This window comes from Ochotona curzoniae, unplaced genomic scaffold (assembly GCF_017591425.1).
Source record: "Ochotona curzoniae isolate NIBS_2020 unplaced genomic scaffold, NIBS_Ocur_1.0 contig_1031, whole genome shotgun sequence".
In the NCBI taxonomy this organism is placed as follows: domain Eukaryota; kingdom Metazoa; phylum Chordata; class Mammalia; order Lagomorpha; family Ochotonidae; genus Ochotona; species Ochotona curzoniae.
In genome coordinates this window covers 898,252-921,450 of record NW_024464927.1, presented here as the reverse complement: position 1 = coordinate 921,450, position 23,199 = coordinate 898,252, and the positions used below count along the sequence as shown (strand labels likewise).

Genomic DNA, 23,199 nt, shown 5'->3' with positions numbered 1-23,199 from the left:
GAAATATATGAATAAATACGTTTAAAATCATCGTGGTAGGAACAAGAAAGTAAGCAGTTAGTTTGAACAAATGTGACAAATGCACAAGTGATGGATTAGTTTACTGGCATTTAGGTTTTGTGTCTATTTGTGTTGTAGAAAAGCATTATTATAGAAGTTGCAATAGAAAAAATAAAATTATTACCAAAAGTCAGAACCTCTAGGCTTTATGCCTTGTTTTCATTCGCCCAGTGTTTACCATGTGCTTTTGATAATGTAAACAAAACAAAACGAAAACTTAGGACTGAAGCTGTCATGTTATGCATGAAGCAAACTGCTGCCAATCATAAAATTCTCAAGTGTGTGAAATGGAAGGGTTGGGAAAGTCCCAACTGATTTACAGAAATAAAGAAAAATTTGTATTCCAAGAGTTATAATTCTGAAATTCAGAGATTTTCTTAAAGGGAGATATTTATGTTAATTGCTAATTAGTCCTTTGAAGGCAGCCAGAACAGTAGCTGTCATTCCCTCTGGTGTCAGGATATGCAGCTATTTATTATTTTACCCTTTTCAAAAGTTATCAAATGTCTCCTGTGAATCATTTCCCCCTGGATTGTATGTGCTTGAGCTGTAAAAGACTTGTAATTACTTCTCTAATTTTCAGAGTCAAACTGATGAAATCCCTGTATTGACAATCAAAGATAATTCTAAATATGGTACCTTTGTTAATGAGGCAAAAATGCAAAATCACCTTCCCCAAACTTTGAAGACAGGGGATAGAGTCACCTTTGGAGTGTTTGAAAGTAAATTCAGGTATGGATTTGTTTATTTAATTTTTGTTGTTAATGATTTACTTTTACATGAAAGGCAGATGAACAGAGAGAAGGAGAGACTGAGAGATCCTGCCTTCACTCCCAAGTTGCCACAACAGCCAGAGGTGGGCCAATCTGAAGCCAGGAACCAGGAGCCTCTTCTGAGTCTCCCTCATGGCTGAGGAGTCCCACAACTTTGGGCTGTCCTTGACTGCCTTCTCAGGCCACAAGTAGGGAGCTGGATCCATGTTTGGGAAGCTGGGGTATGAACTGTTGCCCATATGGAATCCTGGTGGAAGCTTAGTGTACCAAACCAATGGCACTGGCCCCACACTTTTTAAATTAGATTAAAGTGGACAATTTTATCTCACAACAATTGAATTTTAAAGCAAAGATAAGGATTATAAGATGACAGTATAATTGACTTCCCATTTAGCACAGTAGTGAACTCTGTGTGGTTGGTATATTTTGTGGATCACAGATGGGGGGTGACAGGTGAGTAAAAGTTTGTGTTAGTCCCTGTGAGTTGTGATAGGAACCTCGTTTGTTTGATGCTTCATAAGTTAAAATGTAATGTTGATGTTGGCCATGTCTTTTTCTTCTTTGGGAACACAAGATTTAGGAGGTAAGAATTTCCTAAGTTACAAATTTATAATGTGTCAAAATTAAACGAATAATATGTTGTAAGTTTAAAGTTGTAAAGTATTGTAAAGTTGTAAAGTCTTTGTAACTGTGATAACGTAACTTTATTGTCATTCACAGGGTAGAGTATGAGCCTTTGGTTGCCTGTTCTTCTTGTTTAGATGTGTCTGGGAAAACTGCTCTAAATCAAGCTGTGTTGCAACTTGGAGGACTCACTGTGAACAGCTGGACAAAAGAATGTACTCACCTTGTCATGATGTCAGTGAAAGTCACCATGAAAGTAAGTTGAACTGTGTTCCCATATTAAAACAAGTTCTGGGACCTTGAGTGAACTCACCACAGCACAGAGTTAGCACCATGTGTCTCTTCTGTCAGATTGTCTTCCTCCAGTCTCTGACATTGTCTCATGGTCTCATGCTCCCTCAGTTAAGTTATAATCACACAAAGAATTCTTTGCTGTATCTTTAAAGCCCTGAGATGTATAGATATGTACCTTCCAAAGATGCTGACTAGTCATTAAAGCAGTGATGTATTTTGGTATATTTTCAGGTTTTGCATTTTCATCAGATTTGATATATCCAAAGGTAATTGAAGAATGGCATTTAAGATGTGATTCGTTAAACAGGCTGACTGTGCCAAAGATATGTGGGATTGTTTTAGGCTGAAAAGCAACAAATACTTTGATTCCTGTGTTTGAAGATGCAAAAACCTTTTGTTATAATTAATTAAATATTAGTGTTATATTCTAATTTATACATAAATGGCTCTTATGTGTGTACATATATGTGTATGCAATAGCTGTCAAAGAGAAAGGCTCACTGCCCAGATTGAACCTGAAGTTAAATTTGTATCATGGTGAAGTTACCCTGAACAAAGATAGTTCCCTCTTGGAAAATGTAGGACATTGATTTTTTTCTGCTGCAGCAAGACTAACTTAAAAAATACTCATGTTGATAAACTCACAGGTAATAGATTCATAAAACATTTGTAAAACCAAAATTCATATGCACGAGGACCTGATATTTAAATGTTAGCTCAGCATAATCCCCCTTAAGATATTAAGTTACTCAAATGGAGTAGGTAATGATACATGGGTTTAGAAGGCCTGAAATAAGGTCAAAGATGCTTTGATTGTCTTAGGAGATTTTGCCAAGTCCTCAGAGCAGGACACTTCTAGTACCTGACATGCTAATGACCACCATTAGAGACGCCACCATGGAGTGTGCAGCCTTTCTTCTTTGGTGTTTCTGATCACTTTTTGCAAAAAAAAAAAAAAAAAAAAAACATCAAAATAAACCCTGATCATTAGTTTTTGCTCAGCGTTCTCAATGCATAGTTAGGCTTATAGGGTTTTGTTTTGTTTTGTTTTGCTTTTTGCTTTTGTTTTGTTCAGATTATTGAATGTCAGGACCAGAGGGAAACCTGAGGAGTATTTAGTTCAGCTTTTATATTTTGAAGAGAAATTGCGACTTGGAGCAGTTACGTGCTTAGCCCAGAATCGCGCGTGTTGCAGTTTTATTCAGTTGGATATTTCAACCCAGCCATGGCTCTTCCATACCCCTACCAAGCTCACACATGGTTCAGTAAGGGCTGAGACCTAACCTAGTCTGTCACACAACCCTCCCCGGTCCTCCAGAGCACCAGATGGTGTTGGAATTTGGCCTGGCTTGGTGCTTCCCATCCCAGTCCACAATTGTGCCAAGTGAGATTACGATCGTATCCTGATCAGAATGTAGCCTCAGTTCCAGCCCATGCGCTCCTTGGTGGGAAACTCAACCCAGCTAGGGTGTCCTGTTATTTCCCCAACCGGGCCTCTGCCCTGCCATAGAGCAGGTGTAGGCCGGTGGTTGTTCTGTCTCTGTTTGGCAGAGCCCCTCACTTGTCGTGGCCCCTTGGATGCTGTGGCTTAGTGCCTCTGCCTCACACAGATCAGTATGTGCAAGGACCTACCTGGCATGAGCTGTGCTCCAACCTGATTTCTGTTGTTACTTGTGAGTTAAGGTTTGTTCAGCCTTGCCCCTTCTGTCCCCTTCCAGTGGCAGCCCGGCCCACCCCACATCCTGTTTAAAGATGCACATTTGGGTGCTGCTGCCTTGACCTACCCTGACTGTTGTGGATTCCTTTACCCATGAGTGATGGCAGATGTCGTGGTCACACCTAGCTTAGACCATTGCAACCCCAGCTTGGGAACTAACCCGGGGGATTTGTATTCCAAAGGGTTGGGCCCACACAACCCCACAGAGCCTACCCCCAGCCCAAGTTCTCTTGTGTGCTGGAGAGTGTCTTGATTTGCCAAATGTGACCACTCCACAACTCCAACACTCAGTCGGGCAATGGTACCCAACACTGCCAAAGAGGCCCCCATCCATAGCTTCGGTGTGGGCTAGTATATGGTGATCAGTGATGTTCAATACTAATATCCCATCTCTGTATTCATAATTGAGCTGTTGCATCTGTCTTACTAAAATTATCTTCTGGACACTTCCCCCAAACCACTAGGTCTTGGTCCCCTTGCCTGCTTGTATCTTTCATGACACTGTCACTGAGAATACCCGAAAATTCACTTTGCACCTACACTCAACCTAGTCTTAGTCATGAGTGACCCAGGCAGCAATTACATATCTTGAAAACCCCAGAGTTTGCCCTTCCGGGCGGCCAGCAGGCAAAGCCTGGCACCACTTGGTGCACTGGCCGCCCTGGGGGAGGCCGAGGACTCGTTCACTGCCTTGTGGCAGTGTCTTTGGCGTGAGTCCCCCGCATTGGGTCCGACCCGGCAGGGGCACCCCCCACAGTCGCCACACTGCAGGGAGCGTCAGTTGCCCCCAAGCCCAAGGACCGAACTCCTCCCAAACTCCCCCAGCCGCATGGTCTTAGCAGCTGGGCGGAGCTAGGAATTTCCACCCAGTTCCCAAGTTCCCTCATGGCGGACTTACCCTGAGGGAAGAGCTCTCTTGGGTCCTGGGGGAGGCCGAGGACTCGTTCACTGCCTTGTGGCAGTGTCTTTGGCGTGAGTCCCCCGCATTGGGTCCGACCCGGCAGGGGCACCCCCCACAGTCGCCACACTGCAGGGAGCGTCAGTTGCCCCCAAGCCCAAGGACCGAACTCCAGTCCTGTGTTGATTGAACTTAAATACTCTATGTTGCATTTGGATGATCTCATTCACATAGGAAGTTGGGATCTGTCAGATTCCAGTCTTTAGAGATACCCTCAATCTGGTCGCTCCTAACACCTGCATTATTGAAAACATATGTATAAACTGTATAGTTGGATTATTTCCTAGAATATGCCAGCTCTTTCTTATTTTAATTGCCCACAGTAGTATTTTCTAGTCCTTTATGAGTTTGTGGATGTGTGTTACTTGAGGCTGATAGCTTGATTCACGTTAGTTCACAGTTTCGTTCTCTCTTTATGTGTGCATCAGCTTCCACTGAGCCTAACCAGTTGCTCCTTGATTTACTGTGTTGAAGAGGCTTTATTCTATACTCTTACTCCTTCTGAAAGCAGTAAGGCTCCAAAGAAATTTCCATTTATCTCTTAATGTGTATTGCCTCTGCAGGATGGGTTAGATTTCTTCAGCCTGAACGTGTACTTGTAATGTTTTTCCAATTGGAATGCATTTTTAAAGTCTTTGTGTTATTCTGCCTATCCCAAAGGACTACTGTGTCATTGGCTTCTGATAATTGAGTAGTTCTGGTTTGTGGTATAAAACTGAGCAAATATGAAATTCTATTTTACAGATTGTGACTTCGTTTATCAAATTAAGAAAAGGAAAGAAAACAATTATTAGAAAGGCATGTTTGTAGTTTATAACATGAATGTTTTCTTTAGAAGAAGCTATCATAATGACTATATATATATATCCACATATATTTTCTTTCTTTTAGACGATTTGTGCACTCATTTGTGGATGCCCCATTGTAAAGCCAGAGTATTTTACTGAATTTCTCCAAGCAGTTCAGTCCAAGAAACAGCCTCCACAAATAGAAAGGTATATTATGTGTTTCTAATTAACAACATATGACAGAAAAGATGAGCGCATTGACTTTCGGTTAACTCTCTGGAATTCTAGATGTGATAGTTGCTGTGTTCCACGTTTTTCTTGTGTGTGTGTATGTGTTCCATGTTAATGAGATTTTTTCAGTTAGTATGTAAAGAAAGAGTACCCCAAATTCTTAATTGGTTATTTCTTAGCTCTGTGAAACAGATGTTAACTGCTAATATATAACAAAAAACTGTTGAAGCATGGTAAATAGGTCAGCATTGCTCATGTGCCAGTGTCGGGGTCATGGGTGAGGTACCCTTGGTAGTGGGGCTGCAGCAACCCTCTTGGAGAACCACATATTTGGACCTAAATGTTGACGGCACTGGGCACTGCTTTTGTTACCTCATTTCAAAATGAGATCACTGACACAGTTTAGTAGCTCTAGATTAGTAATTCCATCTATAAAATCTGAGCACATGGCTTGCTCTCATCCTACTTGCTTGTTAAAAGAAATGTTGATTGTTGGTAATTGCAACAAAATGTGGATCATACATGACAGATTTGTGAGCCACTAGACTTGGAGATCTGTTTATGGATATTGTTAGTGATGCTTTAAAGCAGTAAGAATTAGGGTTACAAGGGAAAGTATTTGTTATTATTTATTCCAAATTGTATGATCAAAATGCTGAGCATTACAAAATGGTAAATGTCTTTAGTCAGTTACGTAGGAGAAGAGCTTGTTTACTCAAAATATACAAGTCAGTGAATTATAGGGTATGTGACAAAATAGATTGTATTTTTTTTCTTGGTAAGGTTTACTTAAAAGATAAGGACATCCCAGACACACACTTAGGGCTAGAGTGGCCAGAGAGAGGAAGGGTTGTAAAGAGATTTTCTGCTTTAATCTTGTTATCTTGGGTGGGGAAGAGAGAGTGCTGCTTGCCATTGACTGGCTTCTTGTGAGCCTGGAAAGAGGGGTAGTACCTAATACCACCCCAAGTCCCAGGTGAGGGGAGTGCCTCCTGAGGAAGGGGCCATCTGATTGACAAGTAGATAGACCACATTGCATAAGGTAGGGGGGCTTTGGCTTCCAGTTGGTGATGCTAAGCTTGCTACTTATGTGTCCTGTTTCACTCTCCCACTAAGAGATTTCCAACCCCTTTTCTTAAGGGCTGCTGGAGGATATACATTTGTCTCATCTTCTGTAGCTGCTTCTTACTGATTAGGTGTGAAGGTTCAGAAAGCTCTCTGCATCTCACCTAATGGCTACATCTCAGGAGCCATAGAAAACTTAGCTGATTCTGCTGGCTGTGTCCATAGATTACTGTCACTAACTCTGAGAAGTTTCTGGCCTTTTTTGTCTTTGAGGTGGCATCTGAGGACCTCAGCTGGTTTGTAGGAGCAGGCCGACTCATTCGAGTGCACCTGGACATGCTCCTCTCCTCTGCACTGGAGTCAGCGCAGGCAGCACAGCATGCACTGTGTGTTTCAGCGCTAGGACACACAGCCCACTCTGTGCTCCCTGAGATTGGGGATCCTGCCTTGTCTGGGACCAACCAGTCCCGAAAGCCTGGGGTTCTTGGTGACACCAAAGGCTGTTGGTTGGATCACCCCACATTTCCTGCCATGGGTGCGACTGCCTGTAACCTGTTAGACCCCTAACCTGCTGCCCAAAAGCCATCAGTGCAGCCAGATTGTACGATTACAAGCTTACATTGATTCTATAGAATGACTGGCTATTTCAAATGGCCTTAAGTTTAGGAGTGTTAAGCAAGTTAAGAATTTCCAAAGTATTTTTATCAGCATGTTGTAGTGTTACTAATATTTTTATTTTATAAGGATTTATTTATTCTTATTGGAAAGACAGATCAGGTTTATGGCGAGAGAAAAAGACAGAGACAAAGATCTTCCATCCGCTGGTTCACTTCCCAAATGGCTGCAACAGCCAAAACTGAGCTGATCTGAAACCAGGAGCCAGGAGCTTCTTCTGGGTCTCCCAGATGGGCACAGGATCCCAAGGTTTTGGGCCTTCCTCTGCTGATTTCCCAGGCCATAAGCATGGAGCTGGATGGGAAGTGGAACGGCTGGAACACAAATCAGCACCCATGTGGGATGCCAGTGCTTACAAGACAAAGATTTAATCTCTGAGCCATTGTGCCGGGCCCACTCATTTTATTGTTAGAGCAGTAACAAAGTGGTTCGTGTTCATAAGCATGTCTTATTGCATACATATGTATGAGCTATGTTTTTATAGGACTGACAGATATAGATTTGTTAATATCAGCATCACCATAAACACATGGTTATGTGTTATGCTACATCACGATGGGTATGAAGTACTGGGTAGTAGTGGTAGTTTGTGATTTTTGTCCTTCTACTTCCAAAAATTTATTTATTTTATTGGAAAGGCAGATTTATAGAGAGTAGGACAGAGAGAAAGATTTTCATTCCACTGGTTCAATGTCCAAGTGGCCACAATGGCCAGAGTTGAGTCGATATGAAGCCAGGAGCCAGAAGCTTCTTCCAAGTCTCCAGTGTGGGTGCAGGTCCCAAGATGTTGGGCCATCCTCCAAGGCTTGTGCAGGCCACAGGCAGGGAGCTGGATTGGATGTGGAGCAGCCAGGACACAAAACTGGCGGTCAAATGGGATCCCAGGGCATGCACCGCAAGGATTTAGCCATATGGGATCCCAGTGCTTTCAAGGCAAGGATTTAACCACTGAGCCATTGTGCCGGGCCTCCACATCCTCTTTTGATGTCACCTTCAGCCTCATACACATCCTTTGAGGTCCTGAGTGTGGACATGGTCACCAGGGGAAATGCAGAAGTAGGCAGGTGACAGAACCTTGGAGAGCCACTGTCAGCAGGCTTCTGTGGACGTTGTCTGAGATACTGAGTCTCCTTTGTAGTTTGCTCTTTGCTTTTCTGCTGGCCCCATCCACGTGGCCTTTCATTTTCTGCCCTGGTGGCCCAATGTGGTGCTGACCTTCTCCAGAATGGCCAGAAGAGGATCAGGGTAAAGCATACACACAGAGGCGGCACAACAGCCTAGAATCACTGCCCATGTTACCTTGTGGATATTTGAAGATCTGGCCAAAGACTATCCAGTGCTGGTGACCTTGAAGGGAAAAGAGACAGAGAAAGTAGGGAGGGAGAAAAGTAAAGAAGGAAGGCAGGCAGGCAGTAGTAGGTTTTTTTTTTTTTTTAATATTTATTTTTATCTTGGGCCAGGTGTGGTGGTCTAGCAGCTAAAGTTCTCGCCTTGCAAACGCTGGGATCCCATATAGGTGCTGATTCTAATCCTGGCAGCCCTGCTTCTTATCCAGCTCCTTGCTTATGGCCTGGGAAATAGTGGAGGATGGCCCAAAGTCTCAGGATCCTGCACCCACGTGGGAGACCTGGAGGAAGTTCCTGGGTCCAAGCTTTGGATCGGCTTAGCTTCAGCTGGTGCAGTCTCTGGGGAGTGAATTATCAGATGGAAGATCTTCCTCTCTGTTTCTCCTCCTGCTCTGTATATCTGACTTTGCAATAAAGATGAAATAAATCTTTACATCATGCATATGGCATAGGTTGGGGGCAGACCAGGCTGAACCCATTCACATCAACTGCTGGCGAATCTGAGCACCAGCATAGAGTGTGGGTCAGGCCAGTTTCGGTCACAACACATACCAGTGCACATTAAGGAATGCCAATGTGAGGTGAGCCATACCAGATATGGTTGCAGTGCCCAAATAGCACACGTGAGAACCGGGGTGGGGCGGGGGGAAGGGGAGAGGAGGTAAAGCCTGCAGGGGAATGTGGGCTCCTCTGCTGGACAACCACTCCTACTGGAGAGCATGAGTTGGGATGGGGGCAGACCAGACTAGGCAGGGCTACAACACCTGTGGGCCTCATGTGAGCTAGATTGGGGAAGGGCCAGATTTGGCTGACTGTTCTGACTGGTGCAAGCAAAAATTAGAGTGGGTGAGGGTTAGTTGGGCTTTGCCACATCATCAGATGGCAGAGGCTGGCACTGGAGGCCAATTCTGTTAAGTTAAGTGCCAGAACCACCTGGAGAGTGCACAATCCGGAAGTTGGCTTGGCCTAGTAGGAAGATAGTGGGCACCTCCCTTGTGGGTAACCACTCCCACTGGAGAGCATGAAAACCAGGGCAGGGACAGGGGTGGCTAGACAGAAAGGCATCTGCAAGTGTGTGTGGGGGGCTGGATAGTAGGTTGCTTGGATTGAACTAGGCTTCAATGCCTATGGGATATGGGATCCCGGGCGTGCAAGGTGAGGACCCTAAACACTTGCGCCACTGCACCGGGCCCAAGTACCCTGTATTCTTACACAGCTTGTGTGGTGTGCCAAAAATGCAGTGCTCTGAAGGCCTTTTACACGAGCCTGTTCTCAAACAGCAGGCTTTTTGGCTGCTTGTTACGAAACGGGCGGGCCCAAGGTCAGTGTTCTCTCTCTGGTAGCACAAACCACACAAGATACAGTCTATCCTGCCACGGTCCTTGATCAGGGACGTGACCTACAAACAGTGATGCTTATGCTGCCTGCTTTGTCTCTGAGCCAGCAGTCTGTCTATTGCCTGCAAGTGTGAAACTGGAACAAATTTGACCTCACTAGCTTGCCATTAGGTTTTAGGCCTAATAAACACACCAATCTGAAACAGTCAGTACATGAACATTTAGGAAGTTTGTACTAGTAGAGAACAGCATATATAATCAGTTAAAATCCAAGGCAAAGCATTGTGCCGCACACCTGCAAGTTGTAGCTGCCCCTTGGGCTAAGCTTTTAGAGATCATGTAAAGAAGCAGTGTAGTAAGTGGTTCGAGAAAGCAGGAACATGCTCCCAGCACACTGATGAAACAGGGAGCTGTGCAGGTCCTGGGGGAGTAGTTGTTGCTGGGGATACTGATTTCACTGTATTCAGTGTGTTTGGAGAAATCCGTGCTCAGTGTGTTTGAAAAATCTTAAAAGACAAAAGCAAAATGAATTATCGTGGGTTAGATGAAATGTATTGAAGATGAGATAAACATTTATGTACAAGTATATGATGTAAATGGTAAAAAGTATTTCTTGATTATCTTTACATAAATATGTGGATAATGTGTGCCAGTTACTATGAAAACATTATTTTACTTATGGCTCTTAACATTTTATACAATCAGGCCAAGTTTATTTTTAAATATTTTTATGCCACTTTGTATTTGGCAGCCTTCTATTGAAGCAGCCTGCCTCTAATCTATATTTCTATCAGATTATATTTGTGTTTTCTAGTTTTCTTACCAGCTGTCACTGGAGCACCAGAAATGCTTTGAAACTTCTTGAAAACATTACTTCAGAAATAGTGACTTTAATTAGTTGTATAGTTCTCACTAATCTCTGTTCTCATCAGTACACTGAGAAATGAAAGGCTCATCTAGGAATATGAAGTTCAGAACATGGCTCGCTTTTTCTCACTGTGTTATTAATCATCTGTGTTTGTCCTGGAGTTGGAGCACAGGGGTGAAGCTGAGATCGCAGTCTGTGTGCCAGGTCAAGTACGGCTTTCTCTCCAGCTACCCACTAATGCATCGGTGTTCTTTGCTCAGGGTAGTTCTTCCCTATATCTGTGTTTTTGTCAAGGTAGATTGTACCTAGTGGTGAGTTTCAAATTACACAGTGTTTAAAGTAAACCAAGGTACATTGTGGGTTTTTAAAAAATATTTATTATGTATTTTTATTACAAAGTCAGATATACAGAGAGGAGGAGAAACAGAGAGGAAGATCTTTACATCCAATGATTCATTCCCCCAGTGAGCGCAATGGCTGGTGCTGTGCCAATCCAATGCCAGGAGCCAGGAACTTCCTCCAGGTCACACACATGGGTGCAGGATCCCAAAGCATTGGGCCATCCTCGACTGCTTTTCCCAAGCCACAAGCAGGGAGCTGGATGGGAAGTGGAGCTGCCGGGATTAGAACCGGCGCCCATATAGGATGCCAGCGTGTTCAAGGCAAGGCCTTTAGCCGCTAGGCCACGCTGCCGGGCCCAGTACATTGTTTTAATCCCAGAATTTTAATACCTAAATTTGTAGTCCACAAATTGAGAAATGTTTATACTTTGTATATTTATCAAAGTTGTAATTTATATTTATATCTGTTGAATGTCTACCATAAACCAGGCAGAAGATACACTTGAAGATTGAATAAGCCAAAAAAATTTACAGGGACTCAGGTTGTTGTGCAGCAGTCTCAGCTGTCGCCTGCAGTGCTAACAGCATGGCATATGGATACCAGTTCGTGTCTTGACTTACCCCCTTTAGATCCAGTTCCCTGTTAATGTCCTGGGAAAAACAGCAGCAGATGACCCAAGTGCTTGGGACCCTTCCATCCATGTGGGAGACCTGAAGAAGCTCCTTGCTCCTGCCTTCACCCTGGTTCACGTTGGCTGTTGAGGCCATTTGGGAAGTGAAAGCAGTGAGCCAACAGATGGAAGATAGTGCTCTGGCTTGGCTCTCTCTTCCCTCCCAGAGTTCCTTCTCTGGAACTCTATCAGATCAAATAATTAAATCTTTTTTTTTTAAACTATTAGATTTCTGCCCTCATCGTATTTAGTGGAAGAACCAAATATTCTAGACTCAGAAATAGTTAGTACTCTCATAGTATTGTTAGGAAAAGCTGAAGGGAAATTCTATGCTTATTTTTACGATCCTAGTTCAGTGTAGAATCTTAAATCCTTTGAACGAAATTACACTTAACTCTTTTCTTAGGTACAGTAAACTGCTAAAAGTGAACTATGTAATTTTAAAAGTTGCTAAGAAACAGGAGAGTTAACATGGTAGCTCGAATTTCATATTGTCACCCAGTCCCCCGAGATTTTGGCTTGCAGAAATCATTTCAGGATATACTTAGAGCATTTGTTGTGATGGATTGGAGAAATGCTGTTATTCTTCAAGTTGCCATAAATTTTCCACTTTTCTGTCAAGACTTAGCTTTACTTTAGCAGATGTGTCATATTCTGTGTGGCCAAGGAGAAATGGAGGCAGAGCGAGATGGCAGCTGGAAGGAGGAAGCAGGGAAATCAGTTCTACCTCCTTTGATCACCATTAAGATTGCAATATTGTCCTGTTTGATGTTGCTCTCTGAAGAGAGTTAACCCTTAAATGTTGTGAATTGCCTCTTCCTGTCTTGTTCCCTGTAGTCATCCTTATGTTGGGTTTTACCGAGAGCTACAGAGACAAGCTGCATCAACTGTAACAAAATCTCTTAGGGAATTCAAAGAATGGCCTAATGAGATTTTAAAAATTATCTGTTCAGTTTTACTTCCTCCTTGCTTTCTTCTCATTTCCCCAGACATTTAAAAAATATTATAGCATCTTACTAAAGAGCAGAAAAATAGGTTCTTTACTCTAGAGAAAGTTTTAAACTATTGTGAACTTTTCTAAAATGCTCTGAAACAATATTACGGTAGTGTTCACAGAACTAAATGTGAGCCTTAGTAACACAGAGTGGCTCCCCAGTAAACACAAGCTGCTGATAGAATTTGATCTTTTTTCTCACCCTTTTGCAATTCACATTAACTGTTTGAGTCATGTGTGTTTCCCATGTGTCTGATTATGATTGTCTACCTTGGTTATTCTGAGGAACTGGAAGCCAGTCCTGCTGTGCTGTGCAGTACCTCTCACTATAGTTCCTGAAAAGGCACATGGGTGGCTTTTGGTCATTTTGTACCAACTTAAAACAAAATCTTACTTTAAAAAGAACTTGTTGTGATTTTATGGAAATTATGCTTTTCTGGTATCAGAAATTTATCAATTTAAAAGTAGTCTGTAACTACAATATGCTTTACAAACTTTTACAGTTTTTACCCACCTATTGATGAACCAGCCATTGGAAATAATAATATTGATCTGTCGGGGCGGCAGGAAAGAAAAGAGATCTTCAAAGGAAAAACATTTGTATTTTTAAATGCCAAGCAGGTAATGTTAGAAATTATACTTTCCTAAAGAAGACCATAAATCAACACGTGCTATTGTTCTCACACTGATAAGGTATTTGATTTGAGAATTTTTGTACAGAATTGTGAAGTGCAGGCACCAGCGTCTGCCAGGTGATCATGTATATAATTATACTTCTTAATACCTGGTAACTGAGCTGGTTTATATAAATATGTAAACACAGAGGACAGGAAACTTTGTCCTAGCTTATTCAGTCAGTAAGCATCCATAGAGTGTCTTCTCTGTGCCAAACAAGGGTCCTAACTTTGTTACTGCAGAAAGTCATGCGGGTAAGCTGACAGAGTAAGTCTGATGATGACGATGATGTTACTGTGGACAAGGTAATGGTTCCAGGGCTGCATGGAGAACTTCTGAGTAAGGATTCTGCCCAAAATGAAATCTCAAATGTTCTATTCTAGGAGTAGAACCCATTCTTTTTTAATTCCAATTCAATTTTATTTTCCAAATTCAATTTTTACATAGTAAAAGTTATCTCAGGACACTTTGGCTAACAAAACATGTTTCTTTCCATTTTTAGTATAAGAAACTAAGTTCAGCAGTTGTCTTTGGAGGTGGAGAAGCTAAGTTGATAACAGAAGAAAATGAAGAAGAGGACAGCTTCTTTTCAGCTCCTGGAACGTGTGTTATTGATATAGCAATAACCAGTACACAAATGGTACTTCCTGACTCTCAGAAAAAATGGATTCACTCAGTTATGGAGATGCTTCAGAGGTACAGCACTATTATTTTAAATTAAAATGCAAATGGGAAGTTTTAGGTGACATTTTGATTACACTTCATTTAGTAATGTAAAAGTACTAGCTTACTTGAGAAGTCTGGGAGAAAATGACCTTAAAAGACATTCATTTGGGAAAAGCACTTGAAAATTCATAGGTAGTGTTTTCATAACACAGTTTCTATGAACTTTTGAAGACGCTTCCTAGATACAAGAATTCTTGTGATAGTTATGCCATGTGGTTTACTTGAAAATTGAGTGTGACTTGGTTTGCTAGGAACAGTTTTATCAGCATGTTTTCTGCCTCTTTTTTTTTTTTTTTACAATAATAGAATTTGTATTTAGCCTGTCTGATTGAATAAAGTCATATTAAGCTTTTTTGCTGAATATGATATAGTTAAGTTTAAAATTCAAGATAATTTCTTTCTGAAGTTGCTTAAAGCTGAAATGTATTCATCCTTTCATAACTACATATTAAAAGTCATATAAAATTTTTTCTTCCTGTATAATGTAATTTTGAGGAGACAAGAAAAAAAATAAAGGTCAGATACTTTAGTATTTGTAGTGCTGATAGAGTCAATAGATACGTTCAGTCAAGGGTTTCTGCCATTCTGCCATCAGCTTTTTATTGGTTAACAATCTTAGCAATATTATTATCTTTATTTTAAGATTTGTTTATATGAAAGGTTGAGTCATAGAAGGGAAAAGGGGGAGACAGAAAGAGATCTTCCCACGTGGCTGCAGTGACTGCAGCTGGACTGATCCAAAAGCAGGAGCCTGGAGCTTCTTCCCCGTGGGTACAAACGCCCAAGCACTGGGGCCATCCTCCCCTGCATTCATAGGCACATCAGCAGGGAGCTGGATTGGAAGTGAAGCAGCTCAGACCTAGCCACCGTGCCACTGGATCCACAGTCTCAGTGTTGTTGAAGCTTAAAAGGATTTGTGAAATTGTGGAGGGTGTTCCTGGAGCACTCGGTGGAGTCCTCTAGGATGACGGAGGATACAGATTCCCCAGCACAGGGCAAAATCGCTAATTACCTACCAGAAAAATGTGGTGGACCAGAGAAAGCTCATCCCAGCTGAGGACCAATTGTAGCTACAAGTATGCTTCTTTAATTGGTCAACATTGGAACAGACAGCCTGAGGCGTTCCACCCACTGCTCCCTTCCGAGCATGTGGTGGCAGTCAGCATAAGGAATAAGGGACTGCACTGCAGGTGCACCCCTCAGGTCACTATCTGTGTGGCCACAGTTGTCAGCCACTCCGTGGGGACCTGCCTGTCTCCTGCCTCCTTGCAGGGTGAGTTCAGTTACCCTAGCTCTGCTCACTCTCTCTAGTGAATTGTTCACCCCCTCCATCACACCAACTTCTCACAATGGAAATACCAGGTTTGCTAGTCTGTTGACTAAATTTATACTCACCTAAGAAGATACATAGTTGGGACCTTGAGTGCAGATATGCCCGAGAAATTCATCACCAGCTCTCTTAGAGATTCAGTTGTCCTGTTCCCAGAGTCCTTCTGACGATGGCGATTGCTTTTCTTTTTCCTCATGTGGGTTTGCTAAATAGAAAATAAATTTCAGGGGCCGTCACCATGATGTAGATTTGAGTCCCTGCTGCTCCAGTTGGAATCCAGCTCCCTGCTACTAAGCCTGGAAGACAGTGCAGGATGGCCCAAGTCCCTGGGCCCCTGCATGTATGAGAGGTACCAGCAAGAAGATCCTGGCTCTTCAGACCAGCCCAGCTCTCTATTGCAGCCATTTGCTGAGTGAACCATCAGATGCAAGATCTCTGTCTCTTTATCACTCTGCCTTTCAAAGAAAAAAGAAGTAAATCTTTTTTTTATAAACAACAAAAAAAAATTAAGAAAAGCAAAATTATTGTATTGCTAATACAGAAATGTACTGTTTCATTATATTTTATATACTAGGAATTTAATGGTTAGCAAGATAATCATAATCTCTGCCATTAATGGAGCTTACTGTCTAGAGAGAGAGAGAAGGATAAAGTAGGTCCATAATTATGTGTGTGCATGAAGGAAACTAGGTAACAGGGCTAAGTGGAAAAGTCCATTCTAAATATAGAAGGCCCCTCCTGCTAGTACCGTGGTGTGTGGGTTAACGACACTGCCAGTGGTGCTGGCATCTGAGATGGGTGCCTGTTTGAATCCTGGCGGCTCCACTTCCAGTGCAGTTATCTGCCTGTGAGAGCAGCAGAGGATTGTCCAACAGTACTTAGGCCCCTGCACCATGTGGAAGACTTGGAAGAAGCTCCTGGTTTCTGTCCTTGGAGTGACCCAGCTCTGCATCCCATTATAGCTGTTAGGGGAACAGCAGATGGATGATCTCTCTGTCTCTGCTTCTCTCTAACTTTGCCTTATAAATTAAAGCCTAAACCTTTCTTGTTTGTTTTTTAACATAAAGACAAAATAAGTAGAGAAGGCCGCTTTCAGGCAACATTTTACCTGTGATGAGAGAGCCTGTGACAGAGAGCCAGGTAGTGAATGTACCTCCAAGCAGAAAAAGAGTGATACCATTTATCACTTAAAAATTACATAAATCTATAGAAAAGGTTAGTATATTCAAATTTGTAATCCTCACAAGCGTTATTTACTGTTATGATTCCATTATGTAGATGAGGTACCTGATGAAAGGACTTGACTAGAAGATGTAGAGCATCATAACCAGAATAGGGATCCAGGCGTCTAGTTCTCTAGTCCAGGCTCTTCAGCAGTGCATGTTGCTTTCCGCATACATAAATGCTGGGAAGAAACCCTCAGTGGAGTACAAGGTTGGACTGACAACCTTGGTCATACGGTGACATTTGCTTCTATAGTCTTTGCCCCTGTTATTTGTTTTGGGGCCAGGATAAGGGTGGAGGACTCTGGGATAGGCAGAGAAGTCTTGGAGTTTGAAAAAGATGGTTGGTGTTGTGGCACTGCAGGTTAAGTAACCATGCTTGCAGCACTGCAGTATGCCTTATAAGAGGGCTTGTTCCAGTCCTGGCTGCTCCATTTCAGATCCTGCGTCCTGCTAAGGCACGTAAGAAGGCACCAGAAGATGTACCAAGTACTTGGGCAGCTACTACCCATATGGGAGACCAGAATGGAGTTCCTGACTCCTAGCTTTGGCCTGGCACAGACTTGGCTGTGGACTCTCCGTTGCCCTCATTCTCACATTCAAAAAAGAAAAAAATCTTAACTGTTGGTTACATCTTGAACTATCAAAGAATATTTGCATTCTTTACAGTGTTTGTTTAAAAAAATAAACTTTTAGAAACATTTCATGTAAAGAGTAATTTGTGAATAAATGTCTGGAGAATAAAGATGTGGTGCAAATACCAGGCCATTTTTTTTTTGGTTGAGATTCATGTATTTATTTATTTTTTATTGGAAAGGCAGATTTACAGAGGCAACCTGACCGACACAGAAAGAAAGATCTTATCTCCACTGCTTTACACAGCAAGTGGCCACAACGGCCAGAACTGAGCTGATCCAAAACCAGGAGAAAGGAGCTTCTTCCTGGTCTCCCACATGGGTGCAGGGTCCCAAGGCTTTGGGCCATCCTGGACTGCTTTCCCAGGCCACAAGCAGGGAGCTGGCTGGGAAGTGGAACAGCCAGGACATGAACCAGCGCCTGTATGTGATATTGGCGCTTGCACGGCAAGGATTTAGCCACTGAGCCATCGTGCTGAGCCCACAGACCATCTTAGTATTTGCATGTTTCTGTGTTCTTTTTACATTTATAGAAACTTTTTACTAATTCTTTTTTGTTTGTTTCTTTACTTAGGAGTATTGCAAAATCTGTTAATTTTTTGTAACTTGTAACTTTGGAGCACATGTTTTTAGTGTGATGATAAATAAAAAGCCCTTAAGTTTATTGTAGTGAAATTGACAACTTTTGTAGTCAGTGATTTTGTTTATGTTTAAGAAATATTTTTGTAGGTCAGAAAATGCTCATGTTTTATTGACTTTTTACTAGTCTTATTTTGCTTTTCATGGTTGTTTTTTTTTTCTGTTGCATAACAAAGTTCCTACATGTGCAGCTATGCTTTTACCTTTGTTTTATTCCACTGATGAATGTGTCATGCCACATTTACCACTTTGTCGTAATTGCTGTCACTTCAGTGAATTCCTCTCTGCTGGGAGACTTTTTCTCCACTTCTTCAGACGCATCCCAGCTATTATTTGCTTCTCAATTTTCCATGTACATTTAGAATCACAGTATCAAAAGCTGTGTTGGACTTTTAGGAATTCCACTGAATGTATGTGCACGAAGTAGAATTAGGTGTTGATTAGTATCTGTGGATATGATGTCCCTAACCATTCGCTTAGGCCTTTTAAAGACCCTTATAAATCACTATAATTTTAGTGATTTGTGTGGACATTTTAATATTTTTTGTTAGATTCATTTGTAGATAGTAGGCACCCTATGGTACTATGCAGATGCATGATACTGTCTCCCTGATGGTACTTTCTGGTTATTTGCTGTTGATGTTTGTAAAGTGCTGACATTTAGATATTCATCCTGTGTGCAGCCACCTCCTTAGACTCCCATTTAACCCTTAGTCATTTATTCCTGTTTTGTATAAATTGTACCTACAGATAATAACACGTCTGCTCTCTTTCCTAATCCCTGAGCCTCTGATCTGGTTTTTTTTTTCTCTCTCCTTGTTTGTTTTGTTCTATTTGGAGCTGTGAGAGCAGTGTTGAATAAATGTAGTAATGGTGACCACATTACTCTCTTTATTGATTTCAGAAGCAGTGGGGCAGGCATTTAGCTGAATGCTTTAATGAAGATGCCACTCTCCCACATCAGAGTGCCTGCATACAGTTCCTTATTTTGCCTCCCGACTCTAGCTTCCCAACAGTACAGATCTTGGGAAGCAACAGTGTCCAGTAACTGGGCCGCTGCCAAAGCCATGGGAGAGCTGGATTGCTTCCTCAGTTACTGAGCTTGCAACTGGCCCAGCCCCAGTCATTGTGCCTATTTAAATGAGCTAGTGGGTCAAAGCTTGCAAACTCTGTGTCTGCCTCTCAGATAAATATTCAACAATTTTAATAATATGAAAGATGCTTCTTTTGTCTTCCCGCTTAGAGTGCCGTATTTTCTGTATAGCATTGTTAATACTTAAATATTTCAGGTACTGACTCTTCAGAACAAATTGCATATTATAATTTATAGTTTTAAAAAACTTAACAGGGCATTTAAATACTAGTTTTAAGTTGCCTAAAAGATATATAGGTATTTGTGATCAGCTGGTTGTAATGTCTTCAAAATGTTTGAGTATAAAATTTTTAGGATTATACCTGTACTTAAACCCTTTTTAAAGTTCAGTTCATAATTATCTTTGTTTTGTAAAATCAGTCATTCACAGTGTAAAATAGCAGCAAATTGGTATACCATGAGATTCCTTTAAGAAGATACTTCAGGGCCCAGGGCAGTGGCTCATGTGGCTAATCCTCCCCTTACAAGCTCCAGGATCCCCTGTAGATGCCAGTTGGTGTCCACTTCCCGTCCAGCTCCGGGCTAATGTCCTGGAAAAGCAATGGAAGATGGCCCAGTTTGTGGACTGTGTACCCATGTGGGAGACCTGAAAGAAGCTCCTGGGTTTGGATGTGCTCAGCTCCGGCTATTGTGGTCATTTAGGGAATGAACCAGAGGACAGAAGATAATCTGCCTTTCCAATAAAAATAAATAACCCGCCCCCCAAAAGGGGATACTTTAATACATTCGATTGTCGAAGTTTATTTGAAGTGCAGAAGTAGCACATGTATAGCTATAGCTTGTATGTAGTCCTTTCTACTTCTTTTCTTTTTTCCCTTTTTCTTGTATCATTGTCATCATAGAGTAATTTATAATACTGTCTTATTGTTTCATCTTGGAATTGCTATTTTCTGCTCACTGTAAAAATTATAGAAATTTATGACTATAAAGATCTGTATCTTTTTCTGACTTTTTTTTTTCATTTTGCAGATAGTTACCTGACTTCATAAAGTACGATAGACTTGTCTAATGTAATATACTGCTGCAGTGTTATTGTTAATGGAAGCTAGGTCTGTGTTTGAAATTCTGTTCATGCCAAAAAATTATGGTTTCAGGGAGAAACATAAGATTGATTTTGCATGATGTAATCTTAATATTTTGTCCTGCTAGACAGGGTCTTCGACCTATTCCTGAAGCAGAAATTGGATTGGCAGTTATTTTCATGACTACAGAGAATTATTGTGATCCTCAGCACCAGCCCAGTTTAGGTAATTAAAACATTATTCTGTGGTTTAGCAACTTTATCATTTAGTCATAGTCTGTGTATGTGCTAGGTACTGTTATGCTTTCTAAGACTGATTGCATTTGCAGTCTTGAAAACATTTGTTTATACATGCATACTTTTATTAACTTAGTAAATATTCGTGGCTATCAGGTACTAAGCTCTGTTCTGGTGTTGAAGACACCTTGGTGAATAAAGTAATGCAGGCCTCTTTTAATGAATTTTATATCCTAAAGCTCAGGATTCCAAAGTAAACATCAGTCTACTGCCTCAGTTCAGATAGGGCCAAGTACAAAGAAAGAGAAGAGTAAAGCAAGGTGAAGAGAAAGTGATTGAGGACAAGCTCTTGTAGTGAGGCAGGCGTGGAGGGCTTCACTGAAGTGCATCCTGAACGAGGGAGAAGGCAGATTATATGTCTGTGTGACAGAGTGTCCAGGTAGACAAGAAGGATTAGCCTGGATTTGTGTGGAGAATGGATTCCTAAGGTCTGTAGTGGAAGGGTGGGTACAAGTGAAAAGCTCAAGGTGAAAAAGAGGCTGGTGCTTTGGTCCAGTGTGGTAGTTGTGGAAATGCAGAGACTAAATGTCTCTCTTGGTTCTCGCCCTTGTGATTGTTTTTGCTTTGTTTTGTTTCCACTTGTTCACTTGTGTGATTTACAGGAGCAAAGACAACGACTCCAGGGCCAAGCCTTTCACAAGCCTTATTGGTTGATGAAAAACTAAGGCCAAGTCTCCCAGTGAACACTACAACGTATGTCGTTGACACAGAGTCAGAGCAAGTAGATACGTGGTAAGGCATCTGTGTTAACAAGCTTTTGCCAATGTGCTGCCACTAGATTAATGATAGATTAGTATGATGAAGAAATAGTCAGTGCCTTTATCACATCATGTCTTAGGAGATGAAGCGTGGGAAAGTAGGATGGCAGGGAAGGTGACAGAATAGAAGTCATCAATTTTCTGTAAGGGACCAGCAACTAAGTATTTTAGCCTTTGGGCTTTTCTGTTGCATCTACTCAGTTTTGCCTTTGTGGCATGGAAGCCAGCACTATAGATGCTTGGCTTATGGTGAATTTCTTTTTTTCATTTCCTTCAGCTGTGTCTTGTAGACTAGAAAGAATTACACAGCTTTGTCACTTGTGATATAAGTTTGAAACAATGGTAGTTTTCCTTTATCCATAGTTTTCTCTTTGGAGCTTCTATTATCTGTAGTCAACTATGATCAAAAATGGTTAAGTGGAACATTGCAGAAAAGCATTTTGTAAGCTTCAAATGTTGTGCCATTCTCAGCATGATGAAGTCTGTGCTGCCCACGCCATCCCATCCAGGATGGTTGTCATTCTTCTGTGCAGTGGGAGAGGAGGGGAGAGGTAGGGAGGTTAGAGGAAAGGAGGGGAGAGTAAAGGAGGGGTGTAGAGGGGAGAGCAGAGAAGAAGGGAAGGGAGGGATGGAGAGGGGAGGGGACAGAGAAGGAGAGGAAATGGGAGGGGAAAGGGAAGAAGTGGGAGGAGAGGGAAGGGACAAGGATCCAGGGATCCCATAGAACTACCTCGATTTCTTAAAAGGAGATGCTCCCATTGACAGAATTACTTACAATTGAAATATTTCTCTATAAAGATAGCTTATTTAGTGCTTTTATGTTTGTTAAGCATTTGGGGGTTTTATTTTTTTGAGATGACTTTCTTTGGAATGCATTAGATTAGTGCTTGTATGCTCTGTTATACTTTTTATTCAAGATAATTTATTTTATTTTAAATACTCCTCAATGAAGTGTTCGTGTTAAGTATTTGAGCTATCCCTACTCATATATTGGACTGTATTTAGTTATTGCTATACTTACATTTATATTGAGGTCAGATTTAACTTTTTAAACAGAGACACTATTTTGGATGCTGAATGACAAGTTTACCTGTTGTGCTATGGGTGAATGTGTGTATGTGAAAATAATAGCATTGGCATTATCCAACCATATGCTGTGAAACTGTGTCTTTAAACTATTTTCTGCCAGTGTATGGAGTTCTGTTCTGTTCTAGAGATGCCATCTGGCTGGAATATCAACATCAACCCATCTAGAGTGATATAAATAGTTCTTTACATGTGATATTGGAATGACAGATTTTTCTCAATTTTTTTTATTATGGCACATTTACTTAGAAATAATTTTAGAAAGAAAATAAGCATTTATCTATGGTTATCGCTTCATTTGGTCTATAATAAGAGACAAGGTAGATTTTCCTTGTGTAGGCTGTTTATCTGTTAGAGCATGCCTGAAAATACATGCTTGTGAGGATGAAACTCTTCCTCCTGGGGCTTGTCTGACCCTAGCTGCTCCCTTGGACGGTAACATCAGTCCAGTGAAATAGTGTCAGTCAGGACTTTGCTCCTAAAGTTACATCACTTTAGACCTCTCCAACATCCTTATTTGTAGATAAATTTGCTGTAAACTTGATTACCTACTTGCATTTTTTTTCCTTTTGCTACAGTATGGATTTGAGTGAAAGGCCAAAAGAAATCCAGATGTGCAGATTGGAACAAAAGTCTGTAACACTTGCACGGGAAAGATCCATTGTAAAGGAACCTCCCCAAACAGGTTCTCATAATCAAGTATCAAATACTCTGGAAAGGAAGCAAATGTCAGACTCTCAAGGTTCACCAACAAAGTTTGCAGGTGAACATAAAGGTAGAAAATGGGCTTCTCAGCAGCAGACTAACTCCATCAAAAACTACTTTCAACCATTTCCTAAAAAAAGGTAAATGTTTAGATGACTTTCCTGTGTCTCTAGAAAATCTTGCTTTTCTATTATTATATAGTTGGCATT

The 23,199-nt window shown here is 41.5% G+C and overlaps 1 protein-coding gene across 2 annotated transcripts in view; it reads left to right on the top strand.

Moving 5' to 3' along the window:
• Positions 1-526: 526 nt before the first annotated feature.
• LOC121164555 (nibrin-like) overlaps positions 527-23,199 on the top strand; it is a 41,931-nt gene continuing 19,258 nt past the window's right edge. Inside the window, exons 1-8 of one of the 2 annotated variants that reach the window (XM_040992708.1) lie at positions 527-792; positions 1,554-1,713; positions 5,318-5,421; positions 13,246-13,363; positions 13,920-14,113; positions 20,273-20,370; positions 21,044-21,170; positions 22,864-23,130. In XM_040992708.1, coding sequence (XP_040848642.1) covers positions 719-792; positions 1,554-1,713; positions 5,318-5,421; positions 13,246-13,363; positions 13,920-14,113; positions 20,273-20,370; positions 21,044-21,170; positions 22,864-23,130 — 1,142 coding nt within the window. In that variant the 5' untranslated portion in view covers positions 527-718. Of the gene's footprint in view, positions 793-1,553; positions 1,714-5,317; positions 5,422-13,245; positions 13,364-13,919; positions 14,114-19,797; positions 20,173-20,272; positions 20,371-21,043; positions 21,174-22,863; positions 23,131-23,199 lie in introns of those variants that run through there. The other variant, XM_040992717.1, reaches the window with a different exon arrangement.